The 17,573-nt window shown below is 40.1% G+C and overlaps 1 protein-coding gene across 2 annotated transcripts in view; it reads right to left on the minus strand.

Annotated features, from left to right (window-relative positions):
- The window catches only part of cntln (centlein, centrosomal protein), a 107,322-nt gene that overhangs the window by 83,803 nt on the left and 5,946 nt on the right, over positions 1–17,573 (minus strand). For both annotated transcript variants that reach the window (XM_086033555.1, XM_086033554.1), the window contains exons 3-8: positions 16,179–16,263; positions 12,793–12,927; positions 11,116–11,295; positions 9,493–9,626; positions 8,747–8,909; positions 8,330–8,560 (exon numbers count right to left, since the gene is read on the minus strand). In XM_086033555.1, the coding sequence (XP_085889681.1) occupies positions 8,330–8,560; positions 8,747–8,909; positions 9,493–9,626; positions 11,116–11,295; positions 12,793–12,927; positions 16,179–16,263 (928 nt within the window). The remainder of the gene's footprint in view (positions 1–8,329; positions 8,561–8,746; positions 8,910–9,492; positions 9,627–11,115; positions 11,296–12,792; positions 12,928–16,178; positions 16,264–17,573) is intronic.

Raw genomic sequence — 17,573 nt, forward strand, 5'->3', positions numbered from 1 at the left:
CAAGTTTAATGACTGAGTTAATTTGTGACAAGCAAACATGTGCCCTACTGGTTGCATTTGACAAGGCACTTAATCAATAGTCTACATGTATATTAAGAGGTGAGTATAGCACTGGCCAACCAACTTCACAGCTGTATTTAGTCGCACAGTTAATTAAGACACAACCATTAATGCATTGCTGAGCAATTGGATTTGGTTACGGCCGACATTCAAAATCAGACTAGGGTCTTATAAAAACTAAAAAAAAAAAAAGAAAAGTGATCCATCTGTACATGACGTACTAAAACTACTTACTACTTTTGTAGTTCTTCTCTGGAAGTTTGAACCTGTTTGTCACAGATTAGCTATCAACTGTAAATTCAAAAACAGGAAAATATATTTTAAAAAGGTGTCATTTGTAGACCAGAGGTGTCAAACTCATTATTGTTGCGGGCCACATCACAGTTTCGGTGTCCCTCGGAGGACCGTTACAACTGTGAACCCATATAAATGTATGATTGCCTTATATCAACACGTATACACAACAAATTGATGGATCACAAGTTTTGAAATCGTCAGCCAGTAAATAGTTTGTTCAACTATTTTTCAATTGATTTGAAAGGAGGGATCATTAATAAATGCTTGCAATATCTAATATCTACTGTAAAAAAATGAAGACAATTTGAAAGAAAAATTTCAAGTCAACACATGATTTGCCTTCGCGGGCCACACAAAATAATGTCACGGGCCTTGAGTTTGACACCTGTGTTGAAGACGCTTCTGTGGTGTCTGTCTGTCTCTAAACTTGACATTTGCCAACATCTTTACACCTTTGCTAAAACCTTGTGACAAGATGGCGTAAAATAGGGCGGGGGTGGGGGGGGACAGCCACACCTGCTGCTGTCGACACTTACCTCATCAAATCTGAGCCTGACTAAGTAAGGCCTTAGCAACTGTGCCTTACTCTTGAACAGAAAACGATGTCATCACCTTTTTCCTCCCCTCCAACGAGGTAGTGATTGCATTATCGGAAATTTGGCATCTGGGCGCGACCCTATTAACTGCTGGAGTAATCAACTTTAAGCAAACCGGGAGGCGAGGTGGATGATAAATTATTAGCGAGGAAGAGTTTGTTCATATTTTATTAAATTGCCCTGTCAAAAGGGGGGTTGGCCAAATTATCTGGGGCCTAATTTAATGGACGCTGGCCATACTGGCGAATCTGCTACAATTATTTATCACTTTCACATCGTCAAGAGGACAGGCAGGTTTTTTTTTTCGCAGCAGCAGCGGCTACTGAGCAAACATTTTTCAGTTACCTCTCATTACTTGTTTGTTAGGTAGCTTCAAAGAATGAGCAGTTTTACTGTATTTTAGTTTCATTGTTCAGTGGTTAACTTCATTTTGGGAATGTGTGACGGTTAAAAAATGGCTATGGCGGCAACAGCTTGGGCTTGCACCAAATAAATTCATTTTAATGATTTCCTGTGGGAATTTATTGTTTTAAAATAGTTACTTGGAACACACAGATTGTATTCAATTTGGTAGGTTCAATCGAAATTGTTGTCATTTGTATGCATGCTTACTTCTTAAAAAAAAAAAAAAAAAAGAAATGTATATATATATATATATATATATATATATATATATATATATACACACATACACATACACATATATATATACACATATACACACACATTACATAGATTATATATACTGTACAGTGGTACCTCTACTTACGAACGTCTTTTCATATGAAATTTTCAAGTTACGAAACGCATCAACAGGAAAATATTGCCTCTTGTTCTCTTGTTTACGAAAGAAAATTCAGGATACGAAAGGTAAAAGTATGGGCTGCTACTCGCAGTATGGGCTGCTACTCGCAGTATGGGTTGCGACTCGCAGCTCCGGAGTTTCCTACAACATACTCATAGCATCTTCCTGTCATCCCATTGGCTAAGAGGGACCTCAACCGTATGTGTCTATGTGTGTAGATAGACAGGTAGATAGATATATATGTGACAGATATGTCTATGCAGCGTCCTCATCATTCGCCCCTTCGGGTCAAAAGGTGTTCCGACAGTTTTACGTGAATTAGAAACGAGGAAAATAAAAAAAGAAGAAAATCGTTTTTTGTCCATACAAAGCAAGAGATAATAGAAAAGTATGAAAAACCGATGCGTTTAGTTGATCTCGCCAAAGAATATGACCAAAATGTATCGACAGCCGCCACGTTATTAAATCAGTTCTTTACAAAATGCCAGGCAAAAAACACTTCTGAGGGAGAACATGAACCAAAGAGGGCAAAAAGCGGTGAGAACAGCAATTAAAAGGTAAACGACCATTATTTTTATTCTTTACTCTATTCTTTGTTTTTTACATTATGCACAACTCTCATTTATTGTGCAGTAATCTAATTGTAACATGTATTCGTTACATGTCTTGATGCATTTTTATGCTTTATAAAACATTTATGTCTGAATACTGGGGTGCTTGGAACGCATTAGGTCATCTACATGGAAAACACGCTTCTACTTACAAAATTTTCTACTTAAGAAATTTCTTCCAGAACCAATTAATTTCGTAAGTAGAGGTACCACTGTAGATATAGTTTTTTAATGTGTTCATTATGTGTGTTTGGTATTATTGTTTTGACAAAACAATTGTCTTCAGACGGTCTCAACATGCCCAAAAACTCACCAAAAAAATTGCGGCACAACTTCACATTCAGTGATCGAGGAAATTTGGTGGACATACCAAAGTAAAGACGCACAGTTTCCAGGACACCGAAACTGAAGTGGAAGTCATCCATTTTAGGTATTCTGCTCTAAAAATACATAGCACTCCCATAATAATGTTCTAGTTCAAGATAAAAAGAAGAGTTTAGATGTAAAGAGGACATAATGATGTCATGAGTTAAAAAACAACAGATATGGGGTGAGCATGAAGGAGAAAAGAGTATGCATGTGCAGTGAGAACAAGACAGCAAACAGTAAGTGTGAGGCTGAGGTATGGGAGGGAGGGGAGTGAATAAGAGGGAGAAGAAGAAGAAAAAAAAAGCCTGTCTTGGTAATTACTGAACACGATTAGGTTCTTGGGGGAACTTGTCTGGCACTCACGGGCCTTGCTGGCGAGGCTCGACCATATGGAGGGAGGCTTGCTATCGCTCTCCCCGAAGCCCGTGACCCGTCTGCTGCCGAGACCTTGAGCTGAATGCGCAATGAGACTTGCCAGGCCTAATGTGCTACACGTGCGCCATTTATGCCACAAAACAAATCTGATCAATGTTAATTACGTGGCGGTTACAATCGGGAGGGGCTCCTGCCACACACAAACACACAACAGAGATACAGGCATTCGCTAATACACACTCAATCTTCCGCACAGGGACGACATGTTAAGATGCGATGGGCTAAGCTTCAGAACAGGGCTTACCAGTTCGAAGACGTGGATCATTTTGATGTAACCGCTGTGCCATTGTCTGCGATAAGGACTTATTTAGGCCGATGCCAATTTTTTGCAGAAAAAAAATACCGTTTACAGATTAATCGGCTGATTAATTAAAAAAATATGTATTGCATAAAATGAGAAGCTTCATCAGGCAGCAGTGCACTTAAATCCGTGTCAGTGCAGGCGTTGGACAGCCGTTTGTTATGATGTGTTTGGAAGACGCATGGAATTCCGCTCCATGACCAGAATTGTCATCTTCCGTGGCTTGCAGTTAGCACCTGTCTTCAGTTGCCGGCAAATATGGGGGTCAGCCGACACACAAACAACAGAGAGACAGGGTCGCACCGCATAGAGGGCTGTATTTATGGCACTCGTTCCCTATACTCATTAAACTCAACTCAAGATGCTTATTTTGGCTTTACTATATCCTCTATATTTGCTCTTAAACAGCCACGTATGCACTCCAACCCCAAATGGCTGATAAATATTCAGTATGAGGGTGGATTCGGGACAGTTTCATTGGTCCACTGTGACGTCTTTGAAAATATCATTCGTAGATAGATTTATTGATGGCTTGAAGGTCGTCAGTAAAAATTAAAGCGCGTTACATTAAAAGCAGCAGTGTTCAAAGCATGGGAAAAAAGTAACAGCTTATAGTCTGCAAAATACGGTACAAAATGGTAAAAATAATAGGCAAATAATGGCCATTTGGCCGATGATTTTGCCCGATGTTTGAAGGGCCACAATTGGCCAATTTGATCAGCTGGCCCCTAACCGACTTACAATGACACACACACACACAAAAAAAAAAAAAAACTTTGGGGGAATTGGGTTAAAAGTATGATTTTTGTATTTTAATAAGCTGGGAGTCGACACCAACAAGCTGTGCATGTAACTGGTCCAAGGCATAAAAAAGGTTGGAGGGTATAGCTACTTTAGAAGCAGGGGGCTGCGAGGTAAAGGCCCCCCACCAGGCCAAGAGGTACACTTGGTATGCAAGAGGGTGCTTCTTCAAAGAACAAGTGTGTGCATATATGTATGAGTGTGTGCGATAGCTGTTGTGGAGAGGGACTTTAGAGAAGGACAGTGAGCAGTGAGTAGAAGGTAAGCAGTGTATATATTTGTGTGTATCTGTGTGCGCGTGTGTACACATAGCCCTGAGTCCTCCCACACAGTCTGTTTGACCCCACGCGTATGTGCTTAAACAAGGGCCATGTAGTCGAGGCGGCACATGGCTGTGCTTCGTTAATGAGGTGGGCTGTGCAAATGGGCCAGGCTTCTCATCTAATGAGAGCAGTTGAGCTGGTAAAAGCGCACCGCCGGAGTCCATGTCATTAGGAACGTCTCTGGTCGCGGACGTGGCTTGGCTCCAGAAGGCGCACGACAACCCGCGTTGACAATGTTATTTATTTTCAATAAAAACAGCCTAGAAGAAGCTTTTTTTTTTAAGTTACGGTTTGCACCAGTGGAAGCTAATATTAGCATAGCTTTCAACCCCAACGAGTGAACACGGCTTACTCATCCCAGCAACAAACGGTCAACTGGTGGCTCAATCAAGCGTCATCTCCACTTAGCATGGCACCAAACTGTTTAGTAACAAAAACATTTAAATACAAAGCGCTGGAGTCGTAAAAAAACACAAACACAAAACTAGCAAATGCAACTTTTTGAAAGCAAATAAACTGGCCTCCCTTCAGTGCTCAATGGGAGAGTATCCAGTAGTTGAATCACTGCCCACAGGATGAGCACATTATCACTCATGTACTCTGGTGAATCTTCCAGAAAGCCTGAGGTCTGCTCCGGATTACACTGTAATGGCGCTCTTTAATCAATGCACAACACTGACTGACAGCCAGGTAAAAAAGACTACAATAGTAAACTTGATGCTGTGTTGTCGACCGGATCGCAAAAAAGCTGAGTTTACAGTTGAGCGTCCAAAGGGGAAGACAATTGCCTGCTTGAAATCCAACTCATTTTAAAGTCAACTAGCTGTGCAACTAATTTATCATCATATTAATCTATTGTTTTTGATCATCGATAAATGGTTTACTTTTTTAATCTAAAAAAAAAAAAAAAATTGTCCAAATGCTTGGAATTCCAACTTCTCAATAGTAAATATTATCCATGAAAGTGGACTAATTATCTTTGTGTTGACTCAAACTAAAGCATATGCTTTTACTTTGGAAAACAATGATCAAGACTTCTTCTCATTTTCACCACTGTGAATCATAATTTATATATGTGCATTTTCTGCACTGTCAATGTGAAATAAAAGGATGGAAATTTAAACATGTTTTTTTATTCATCGATTGACAAAATAATAGATACATTAATCAATTCTTAAAATAATTGTTAGTTGGAGCCCTAAAGGACACAAGGTTAAATTAAGTAAAGAAATCTTCAAACACTGTACTGCCAATGTTTAAACATTCTAACGGTCATACAAGTACAATACAAGTAAGTACTTATATTACGTATATTGTAACTGAATAAAACTAAAACGAAGTGAAAAACTACACATCCTTTTAAGACTTTTATTGCTCGACGTGTGTGTTTGTCAGCAGGAAGCATGAGAATTGAGAACAGTACATACTGTTAAACTAACTGTATTCTCAGCCTTTCCTCTATATTCAACAAGACTCAACCAATCTAGGGATCGGATGATTTTCAAAAATACGTTTGTCCACTACAAGGAGCTCTGTCTCCATTCAATCCGAAACAAATTTATCCGAAGATATATTTCATGTAGCAGCACAAACTAGTTTTTGTGTGATGCTCGTAACCTCAATATTGTTGCATGCCAGGGCCAAGGGCCCCCTGCATCAAGAAAAGGGAATCTGTGTAAACTAAAGCTAAAAAAAACAAAACAAAAAACTAAAACCATTCACCCTTTAAAGAAGGTTGAAAGAAATCTGATATTAAATTGATATGTTTCTATGCATTTGTGGTTATGAGGTTATCACACTTTCTCGCTGTGGCATACAGAACAAAAAGGCATGGGAAATCAAAACACAGTTTTGGAGGTAATGCTTCAGATGCTCACTGAGCTAAAGTCTCAGGAGATTTGCTGACATCGCACGTTTTAAAGTTTTATTTGACTTCAGAGACATTTTCTCCAGAAAATTATGCTTGAACTTCAGATTGTTATACTTCTGAGGCATTCAGTGTTCCATTGTATTACTGTGTGCACACAGTAGTATCATCAGCATGTAGAGGCCAGGGACCGCCATGGTTCCACAGTGTGCACAAAAACAGATGTTCATCATCGTCTACCTTACTAGTCGTTACCTTGGCATAAGTGAGCATGGACATGTTATTCTCCTTTTGTATTCCCTAAACCTACCCACACATGCACCCTGATAATAATAATAAAAAAAAAAAAAATCTAACACCACGGGGTGAGCGTAGTGTTCAAAGCCGCCACTCTGCCCTGTTTTCAAATGAGCGCTGCGTCTCCTCCGCCTTGTGCTCCTGTTGCGATCAGCACTTTGATCACCTCCGATGGTAACTTCCAACCAAACATTTAAATTTAAAATCACATCTGCCCCGACAACCCGAGCATTAGAATTTAACAGGTGTTCCGGAGGAACTTGTTACGGAATTTGTGATTACGTGCCCAAATACACACACGCTTTTAATTCAATGCTTTTTCACGCGTGCGCAAACACACGCACACTCATACACAACCTGTCAGTGAAATTGCAGAGTGGGAAACAGAACGCCCTCCTGACTGAGTGCTACGCTTTAGGATGGCAGATCTGTTTATCTGCTGAATTTTACGTCAGTAGGTGTGAAAGTTCAAGAAACAAGAACGCCAGAACATACGGGTTCAGTAAATATTAATAAAGGTTCTTATTAGGAGGGTATATACATAAATACAATTAAGAACCTTCACCTTGATGAGAGGCATACTCATACTGTCCAGCTGAACTGTTGGAGAAAGAAGTCATGAAGCTGCTAGCAAGATTTGAATGTAGCCTTGTTTCACTCCCGCCAAATCACTCAAGGAGACTTTGGGAAACAGGTGGGGTACAATAGCGACTCTGCCGCCAATCGCTGGGCATATACTGTATAGACGTCCACATTCACAACTGTGGGCTGTATAAATTTTCAATTAACCTAAACATGTATGTTTTAGCAAAGCGGAATGAAACCTGAGAACACAAAGAAAACCCAGACAAGCACAAGAAGAGCATTCAATTTCCAGACGAAGGCCAGACCCAAGACAGAATCCAGAACTTCAACTTGAGAAGACGTCACTTTCCCCAAAACAATTGTCTTAATTCAAATGTGTACCACTTTTGAAGCATTCAACTTTAAAGGTTCCACTGTATATATGTGCTAGATGCAAACAGCACCTCCTTTAAATACCATATTAATTACTGGCAGGAACACTACACTACAGTAATTAATTACAGGCTAAACGATCCATTTATACATATGGCGGCCGGTTAAATTAACGGGGTTAAGTGGTGCGGGGCGATCGCGTCTCACTTAACATTTGGAGCCGATATCTGCGACAGTTTGTCCGTTATTACCGAGCACTCAAGTTGAACAAGCACAGCCTGCGGAGGCACAAAAATGAATCAAATATGTTATCTTACAAAGTCCCGCACTAGTTGAGTGAGTTTGTGTGACTACGGGCTGATCTTAGCTTTATGTGGTCCAACAAAATAAATACATTTTAAGTCACGTATCTCCACCCCATTAAGTGCCAATTGCCACTTAATTAGGGTGCCGATTTCATCTGACTACAAGGCCCTCTATAGCTCTAGTTTTTTTGGACCAATTTTGCAATATTTGATAGTTTTCCACTGAACACCCGATCTCTCAAAAAAACACTAAAATTACGCAATAATCGGAATTTATTTATACATGGAAAAAAAGAAACGCTCACCTTCAAGTTAGTTTGTTTATTGCTAGAGATGCAAATTGCTGTCTGCTGAGCTTGTTGCTGCTGTAGTCGTTCCTCCTGCTGCTGTTGTTTTTGTTGTTGCAGCTGGGCTTGGAGTTGCAGTATCTGCTGCTCTTTCTGGGCCAGCTGGCCGCTCAGCTCCTGGTGGCCCTGCCGCAGCTTGGCCTCGCTTGACATGAGGGTCTGGTAGCATTGGTTCAACTCGCTGTATAGCTGTCAAACATATAGTTGCGGGGAGAAAGGAGGAAGTGGGTGTGAACAAGGTCAAGTGAATCTGACGTGGAAGGACACAACGGGCGAACGTCTAAATGGGGAAAGGCGTCGTTCGTTACAGCCGATTATCTGCTGCATCGTTTTATTTTTTTATGTGTAGGTGTGTGTGTGTGTGTGTGAGTGTACCTTTTGACACGAAGTGGTGTCAGCAGTGTGCGCTTCTTCCTGATTCTTCATCACCCTCTGTGTGTCCACATTGAGTCCCTCCAGTTGCTTGATCAGATGGCTCTGGGCCGCCGCGTGCTCTGTGCTCCGTTTGTACAATGTCTGCACTTCTGTAAACTCACACCTGAGACACAAAGCGTGTCACACAAATTAATTTCGGCACAACTGTGTGACCGATAAAGTATGGTTAATACGGATCAATTCCCAGAGTTCCTGCAGAATTACAAGCGTAATGTGCTCCACTAAGGCGTGAAGCCATCTTTAATCACCAAGCTAAAACCTTGAGAGGCCTTCGCAAGCTCCAAATGTGACTGACACATTAGAGCGCAGCGGCCATTAAAACAGAAAAGTAGTTTAAAAAAAAAAATAAAAAAATAAAAAGGGGATGAGATTACCTCTAAGGCTCCTAACGGTTCCCAGAGTTTTTATCATATCGACTACAGCTTAGCCAAAGCCTGCCCAGTTTCCCTTTTCTCCCTCCTTTAAAGCGCATCCACTACGCGGGGCTTACAGGGTGGCTTTAGGTGAGCTGTGGTTGGAAATATCAGTGTCACCCCCGAGCCTTGGCATTGAAAGCAATGTACTTACCGTGATCCACATGCACTGCACGCAAAATTTTAACAACATACTCACCACTAAATGTAAACTATTTACTTGTAGCTGATAGGAGAAAGTAGATGAGGCGTATCATGACTCGTGCAACTCACCCAAGTTTATGAAGCTGATCCTCTTTTGTTGCCACCTCCTGTTCTTTGATAGAGAGGCAAGCTGCCAGGGTGCTGTTGTGGCTCTGCATCCTGGATACCTCCTGCCAGGCGCTGCGTACTTCTTCCTCAAGATCCTGCAAAGGAATTATCGTAGTAAGTAATCTAATTTGTAAAGGACCGTCAAACACGACATTCCGTCAAAGATAAAAGGTGTCTCGACATGTTAAATTGTATTTTGCATGAACAGCATTGTGGTTCGACATGATAGCTTCTGACTGCATAAACGTGTATGCAGTCATACACGTACGTAACGCATAAATGTTGGAACAGCAGGACAAACGAGCAAAAAAAGTTGTCAAGGACGAGAACACATTTGTAAATTAGAGGGAAACTTGCAAGATTACAAAAAAAGATGCAATTTCAATGGAGTGAAGTCATAATTTTATGCAAATAAAATCACAATGTTGTGGAATATTATGAGAAATTAGTGACAAGTTTGCAAAAATTAAGTTGTAATACGAAAAAAAAGCAGCAATTTCACAAGTAAAAAGGAAGTCATTTAGGAAGGAAGAAATTGTAATGAGTAAAAAAATAAGTAGTTTTACTGGCATAAAGCCCTAATTTTAAAAGAAAAAAAAAATTGGAAATAGAAACACTTTAGTCTCATAAATTGATGTTCTAGCGCTGAGAATAAAGTTATATGAGAAATAAGAAATAATAAAAAAAAATAATTTTGGAATATGAGAATAGGTAATATTGCAGGTTGCATGTCATCGCTGCCCTGTGAAAACATGTATTGTTATGTCCAATTTTGTCATTTGTCTTTAAAATTTTCCCGTTAATGGGATGTCTGTAACGCGGAAACTCCATTAACATAAAAATACTTTTTTAACAATGAGAAAAAATGGACATAACAGTTTTTCACAGGACAGCAATGCTATACGTTTTTTTATAAGGTTGCAAATATTACAAAAATAGAATAGTTATTTCATGAGAAAAATGTCCAAACTTGCCGAGGAAAGATATGTAATTTAAAAAAAAAAAAAAAAAGCTGATATGGGGGGAAGGCAATTTTGCTGGAACAAAGTAAGAATGTTACAAGAATAAAAATCACAATATTACAAAAACTAAAAAATGATGGGATGTTACTGAATATGCAGAAACGTCCTTGCAGATTGTTTAGTTTATTCAGGAATTATGTCTGTCACTCACAAAAATTACAACTTTTTTCTCCAAATATTAGTTTTTCTTGAAAACAAATATGACCATTCTTATAAAATTACTTTTCTTGTAATTTCAGTTTTTTTCCTTTTCATGGTGCCTCTTTCCTTTTTATTTTCACGAATTACAAACAAAATGGACTTACGTTGCATCAGTGCATCCTATCGTCACCCGAAAATGTAACATCCTTGCTGGAGTATACCTGATTTCTTTCTATGGGAAGACTTCACGGATTTGGTTCTTCCGTGAGTGTTTTTAAACTGTGCTTTGCTGCATGGATTTTTTCCCCCGCTGATGTTAGTTTGAGAGGAAAAGGAGTGAGGGATCACAGATGTCAAGGTGTGCAGAAGAAAGGGAAACGCCATAGAGGACAAGGACCATCCCCGTGTGTGTTATTCAAACCTTGACTCTGGCCTGAGCAGCCTCCCTCTGGTCACGCTGGTGCTTGGCCTGCCTCTCTTTCTCCTCCAGGTCAGCTTGCAGGGCGACACAGCGGGACGTTAATCCCCCTTTCTCCTCCTCGAGCGTGCGCGCCGCCTGCTGCGCCTTCTCCTCTTTCCTCCCACACTCCGTCTTCAATTCCTGGATGAGGAGGAGGGAGGTGTGCGTGTCAGGAGATGGGGTCAAGAGGGCCAAATAAACAATAACACAAGAAAAACAAAAAGTTATTATGGAGGAGGTTTTGCCTTTACCAGCATTCTGTGATTGTCTGCTAACAATCCAAGTCAAAAAGTTCTGAACTGATTGGTATGTGTGATATAGTGTAATTGGGAAATACAGTGAACCCTTGCGAAAATCACAGTTTATCTTTTGCAATTTTTAAGTGACCGTTAATACGGGTAAGTTAGAGGCGTCACAAATGATTAATGAACAACTAATTATGAAATGAATTGACAATTATTTTTTATCATCAAACTACTTGCTTATTGCCATTGTTTCACTTAAAATTGTTCAAATCCTCTTATTTCAGCCTCCCATCAGTAAAGATTCTCTGAAATCTGTAGTACTTAATAAAAGCAGACTGATTATATTTTGGGTTCAATCAAAATAAGACATTTGTAAACAAATATCACAAAAACCTGGCATTCAAACAAGGGTCCATAGACTTTTTCTAACATTAAGATGGCAGACCATGGCTAATATATAGTTTGGTTGAACATTTTGGTGTTTAAATATTCAATGTTTATTTCGCGTTGTTTAAATATTCAATGTTTAATTCCCTTGTTCTATTTCTCAGTTTTGCAGTAAACTTCAACTGAAAGTAACAACAACATGAAGCAAGCACGGTTCTCCTCTTGAAGAACTGTGCGAGTGAGAGCGAAGGACTCCTTCAAAAAGCACTACTCATATTACAAATATTGCTAAATGTATTTAAAGTGTGTGAGAGCAGTAATACTATTTTTTTTTAATATATTTTTATATAGTCTCTCCCTTTTTTTTTTTTTTTTCACCTATCGTGGGTACCGCTATATTGATTTGCCCCTTGGGTTTTTATATAAGTAACAGTAGGGGTTTTACCCTGAAATGAATATGTAATGATTGGCGGGGCTTTGATATTTTGTTTTTTTCCTTAATTTATTCCGGGAGATGCCTGCATGAGCCACTGATTGGCCAAGGTCACCTGCGCTGAGGTGCCCGTGCGAGCGAGCCGCTGGCTGTGCTAGCCGGACACATGCAGGTAAAGGGGCCGCCGTGTCAGTTCTAATGAGAACGGCGCTCCCCTTTTGATGCTGTCCCCCTGCCATCTCTCGCCGTGAGACCGCACCAAAACTGCGAGAGGACCGTTCCGCTATCAATTAATCATAGCCGGGTCCCGTGCAACTCATAATTAGACACACTCCTTCCACTCTCCTCCCCACTGACACAGTCATTAAGTATTTATCTGCAAGTTACCAACCTGCTTTTCTTTCACATGTCCTTACCAGCTGTTAAGTATTCACTGTTGTCTGTGGCAAGACAAATACAGGGGGAAAAGACACAAAGATCAGGGTATAACTGTGTTCAAGAGGAATCCTCTGTCTCGTCTGTGGCTAAAGCTCAAGGGGGACTTGTCACACTGGACGCGAACGTCGGACCAACCTGCAGTTGTGTGCTCTTGTCGAGCAGCTGTTGACTCACGGCTTCCAGTTTGCTCTTCATGAAAGAAGCCTCCTCGTCCATCACTGGGCATCTATGGAGAAGCTTGTTTACCTCCTGCTGCTTTTCTGACACTTTCTGTGGACAGAAATCCAGCAAAAGAGAAAAAAAAAAGTCAAATGATGCACTTTTACCTTCCAGGTTAAAGAGTCTTTGCCAAGGTTTGAGCATTTGTGAAATCAAAGAGTGACAACAATGTAGGATGTTATTGGCTAAAATTGCGAATTTTTATTGAGATAAATTGTAGCAAAAAAAAAAAAAAAACATTTCAAATATAAGGACAAAAATGGCAAGCTGACCTGATGAGATTTGACAGAAATAGACCAGTATGTAACAGTCAACATTTAAATTAGTTTTTATATGAGCATATTAAATTTATAATTTATCAGAAGCAAATGCCTTTAACTTTGTTTACTGTGTGAATATTACTTTAAAAACAAAACAAAAAAGGCTCCAGACAAAGGTCTAAATGTATAGATGAATAGCATGTCTGTTATTCTGTCAAAATTGGCATTTTACTCCAAGCAGTTTACTACTTTAGCAATTTATAAGTGCATAGCAAGTTAACTCGTTTGTTTACACAAGGAAACCATATTTTAATTTATACATTTGCACTTTAAATTTTTTTTTTTAAATAATTAATTTAATAAATGTTGGTGGGTTTCATGATTGAGCAGCCCTAGACGACACACTTGTGGACTTTGGGGTTTGTAGACAATGACGATATTGATGTCTTTGTAACAGAATAGAGGATGGTAATCACCACTCGATTTTTTTTTTTTAATAAAATAGTGCTTCTCTTGCACGTTATTGTTACATCTTCGATTGAAACATAATAATATATTATTTACTAGTAAATAATAAACTCTGCCTGTGTGAAAGCCACATATCTAAGATCTCTAATTCTTTTGGAATTATGTTTCTGTCTGCTACAGGGGCTGAGAGGGGCTAAGTGTTGAATTTCTGGGAAAACTTCAGAATTTCAAGGGTAATTCCAAAGGCAACCTTAGGTTTTGGGGAGCTGTTGAGCCAGGCGCTTTAGGCCTTAATGGGTTAACAAGATTTCATTTGACTTTTACACAGCCACTGTAAATCTGGATCCGATTCGATTTTTTAAATTTCATGATCCAGCATGCACAAATATAGCAATCTTTTCTTTCATCTGTTGAGGGTTTATGGAAATCATAATGTCAATGAGGTGTGGACTGCACCCAAATTGAATGGGAACATCCTTGGAAGAATGTCCAAATTTCATGCCAGCCAGCTCCACGGCAGTTTTTGTGGCCCTTCTGGCCTCGCGACGCAAGCGGCTGCAATTTGCAATTGTCTTATAATTCACTACCTTCTGCGAGCGTGCACTTGTCTCAAATAACACGTTGCTCTGGGATGCAATTAATTGCCACGATGTGGGAAATGGCTCTGATCCGTCCAGATCGTGGATTTAGGCGGTCCTCGCTACTTGCAGATAGCTGTGCTAAGAGCACAGGGTCGAGGGGGCTTTAACAGAGATTTAGACGTGAGAGCGTCAAATAAATTCAAACACTGATAATGAGGTCGGCAAGAACAATTTGAACCTCGGTTGTGCTCAACTCAAGTCTAGGATAGAAACCTTTGCATTTAACCATTTCCAATATGGTTCACAATGAAACCTTATGTTTACAAAAAATAGTACTGTAGTAGTAATAATAGTGGCAAGTTAACAAGTGGCTGCCATCGTTGAGGATTTTAGTTTAAAAAAAAAAATTGGAATGAGCACTTAAAATGCCTCTAAAACCCTCCATTACAAAAAACAATTGACTGCTGAAGTACATGTACTACTCTATTGTCACACTAAGTTTCTCACCAATAATTTTCCATTTGCTGTAGTTAAATTGAGTTTTTACAGCAAGTGTCAGCATTTGAAACATTTGCGTAATTAATCTTGTTTTGGCCTGTATGAGCAATTGGTGGTGGATATTTTTAACTGAAACTTGTTACCCAATCTGGAGAAGGGGGTTCCCCAAGTACAAGACGACACGAATGGGTTGTGCAGAACATTAAGAAATAGTGAAGTTACGGTATAGTGTTCTACTCTAATACTCTGCAGGTGTTTTTTGGGCCAGATTTTCCTGCCCCAAAAGATCCCCAAAAAGGTAATTTTTTTCCCCAACTCAACTTCTTCAGTACCCATCATTGGATTTTCAGAATTCTTGGTGCGCTGTACTCAGATTGAAGTGGCCATTCCAACCAGACTCAGCATTTTGACAGACTGCCAATTTTGGGAACTCTGGTCACCATGCTAGTAATGGCAAAGTGCAAGCGACAAAGGACAAAATATGGCATAAAACGCATGGCAAGTTTATTTGTACAGCATACTTCATGTTCAAGACAATTCAAAATGCCTTTACATAAAACGTTAAAAGCATTACGGAAAGACAAACAATATATTATTAAGACATTGCAGAAATCATCACAATATCAACAAAAAAAATCGATTAAAATAATTCAAACCAAGCATCAGTTTCGATAAATCAAAAGATACCGAGTAAATGGCGATTAAAACAAGAGAAGAAAGGATCGATTCATAGGAATGCTACAATAAACAATAATGTTTTCAGCCCTGATTTAAATGAACTGACAGTTTGAGCAGACCTCGGGTATTCTGGGTTTGTTGCACAGGTGAGAAGCTAAATTCTGCTTCACTTTGTTTGGTTCTAGGTCTGGGAACACACGTGGACTCTCCCAGATGACCTGAATGGTCTGGATGCTTCGTAGGGAACTAGTACATCTTGCATGTATTTTGGTCCAAGACCATTTAGAGATTTATAGACCAGCAACAAGATTTTAAAATTTACTCTTTGATTCACAGGTGGCCAATGTTGTGATCTGATGAGAGGTGCGATTTGGTCCAGGTTCCTGGTGTATGTCAGGACCCTGGCGGCAGCATTTTGGATCAGTTGCAGCAGCTTAATTACTTTTTTTTTTTTATTAAGACCTCAAAAGACACCATTACAGTAATCTAGCCTACTGAATATAAAAGCATTAAGTTTTTCTTTCTTTTTGAGAGAGAAAACCCTGAATTCAAGTTATGTTTTTCAGGTGGTAATGGTCAGATTTTGTAATAGCTTTTAGGTGGTTGTTAAAACTCAGGTCTCAGTCGACAATTACACCAAGATTTGTAGCTTGATTTGTAGCTTTAAATGACAGAGACAAGGTAAGCGCTGATCTTGGACCTTTCATTTTTGGGGCGAAAAACAATCACTTCTGTTTTGTCTGGATTGAGCTGGATCCGATTGCTTTTCCTCAGCACTCAATGCTACAAGAAGCAAGATTAAAAAACTACATAGTACCTGTTCGAGATCTTGTATCTTGAAGTCTTTGGCCTGGAGAATCTCCAGCACCTTCCTGTCCTTCATCTCACCTTTGTGCCTCTCCCTAAAAGACAGAATGATGGAAGATTTGTACGCGTGCATCATCGCCATTGCAAGCTTAACTTGAATACTAGATTTCCCCACTGTATGTACACGTTATTTTCTGCTTCTTTGGCTAAAATGACACTGTGTATTAAGACACACACATACGTGTGCATCTGTAGTGACATGACTATAATGTGTTATATTGACATTAAGTAACAAGCGGAAATGATGTCGATTTGCATCACGATGGCCTTGCGTTGGTGTTTAAATTGTGTTACTCAAATGCGTGAGTACTCTGTGCGCTCATGCATTTAAACGGGTTATCCCGAATGTTTCAGAAACCGGAATTATGATCTTACCCCGAATATTGAATGCATATAAACGTAGACGGTTCTTTAAAAAAAAAAAAAAAAAATTATGGACGTACTCTGGCTTTCTCCCACTTTCCAAAAACAAGCATGTTAGGTTAATAAAAGCAGTCCATAAGTGTGAATGTGAGTGTGGATGGTTGCAATGTGATTCACTGGCAAGCAGTACGAGGTGTACCACGCACGCCACTCACCCAAAATCAGCTCGGACAGGCTCCAGCTTACCTCCAACCCTTATGAGGACAGCTGCTATACTATAATTGACCAATTTAAAATCCATCACCATGAACGCAGAGCCAATTAATGTTCCTCTATTTCACTGTATATAAAGATGAAGAAGAAAATGTGTAGCATTGAAAAGATTTACAGCAGCATCAGAGTGAACTTTCTTTCAGCCCCTGGCACATCTTTAATCGTGTGAACTTCCAGGGAGACAAAAACAGAGCAGCAATTGGGGACCGGTTTGTTTCAACTGCTCGAGGCCACCAGGGCCCCTCCCTCCCTCTTCCACGTACTCATCGCTCACTCCTGCTACACTCCCGTCTTCAAGGCCTTTCCTCCAGTCTCTTTGCCTCTTCTGATCAGCCTTCTCCCCTGACAGACACTGAAATAAGTATCTGGGGGGTCCCTTGGGGTAAGAGATGGAACGCGAGCTGCCCTAGCTACATCTCCTGGTGCGTCGGGGCTGCGCTCACCGCATTCCCCCGCAAAGCAACCAATCGCTCCGCAAAAAAATCCACACCGGGGAAAGGAGGGGGTTTGAACGGAGGCTCCCGGTGGGAACCTGCGCTTGACTGGAGTCGACACAATTACCATGTCAATATCCTCCTGCGCATCAGGTGATACAGTACGCACACTGCGATCTCTGGGTGGATGTTCCCCCGGCAGTCTCCGCGGACCAGCACACTTTGATGGGTTTCCTGTGGGGCTGTGAACTAACCGAAGAGAGTGTGGGGAAAGA

The sequence above is a fragment of the Filicampus tigris genome, chromosome 6 (genome assembly GCF_054856515.1).
Source record: "Filicampus tigris isolate MCC_2025a chromosome 6, RoL_Ftig_1.0, whole genome shotgun sequence".
Taxonomy (NCBI): domain Eukaryota; kingdom Metazoa; phylum Chordata; class Actinopteri; order Syngnathiformes; family Syngnathidae; genus Filicampus; species Filicampus tigris.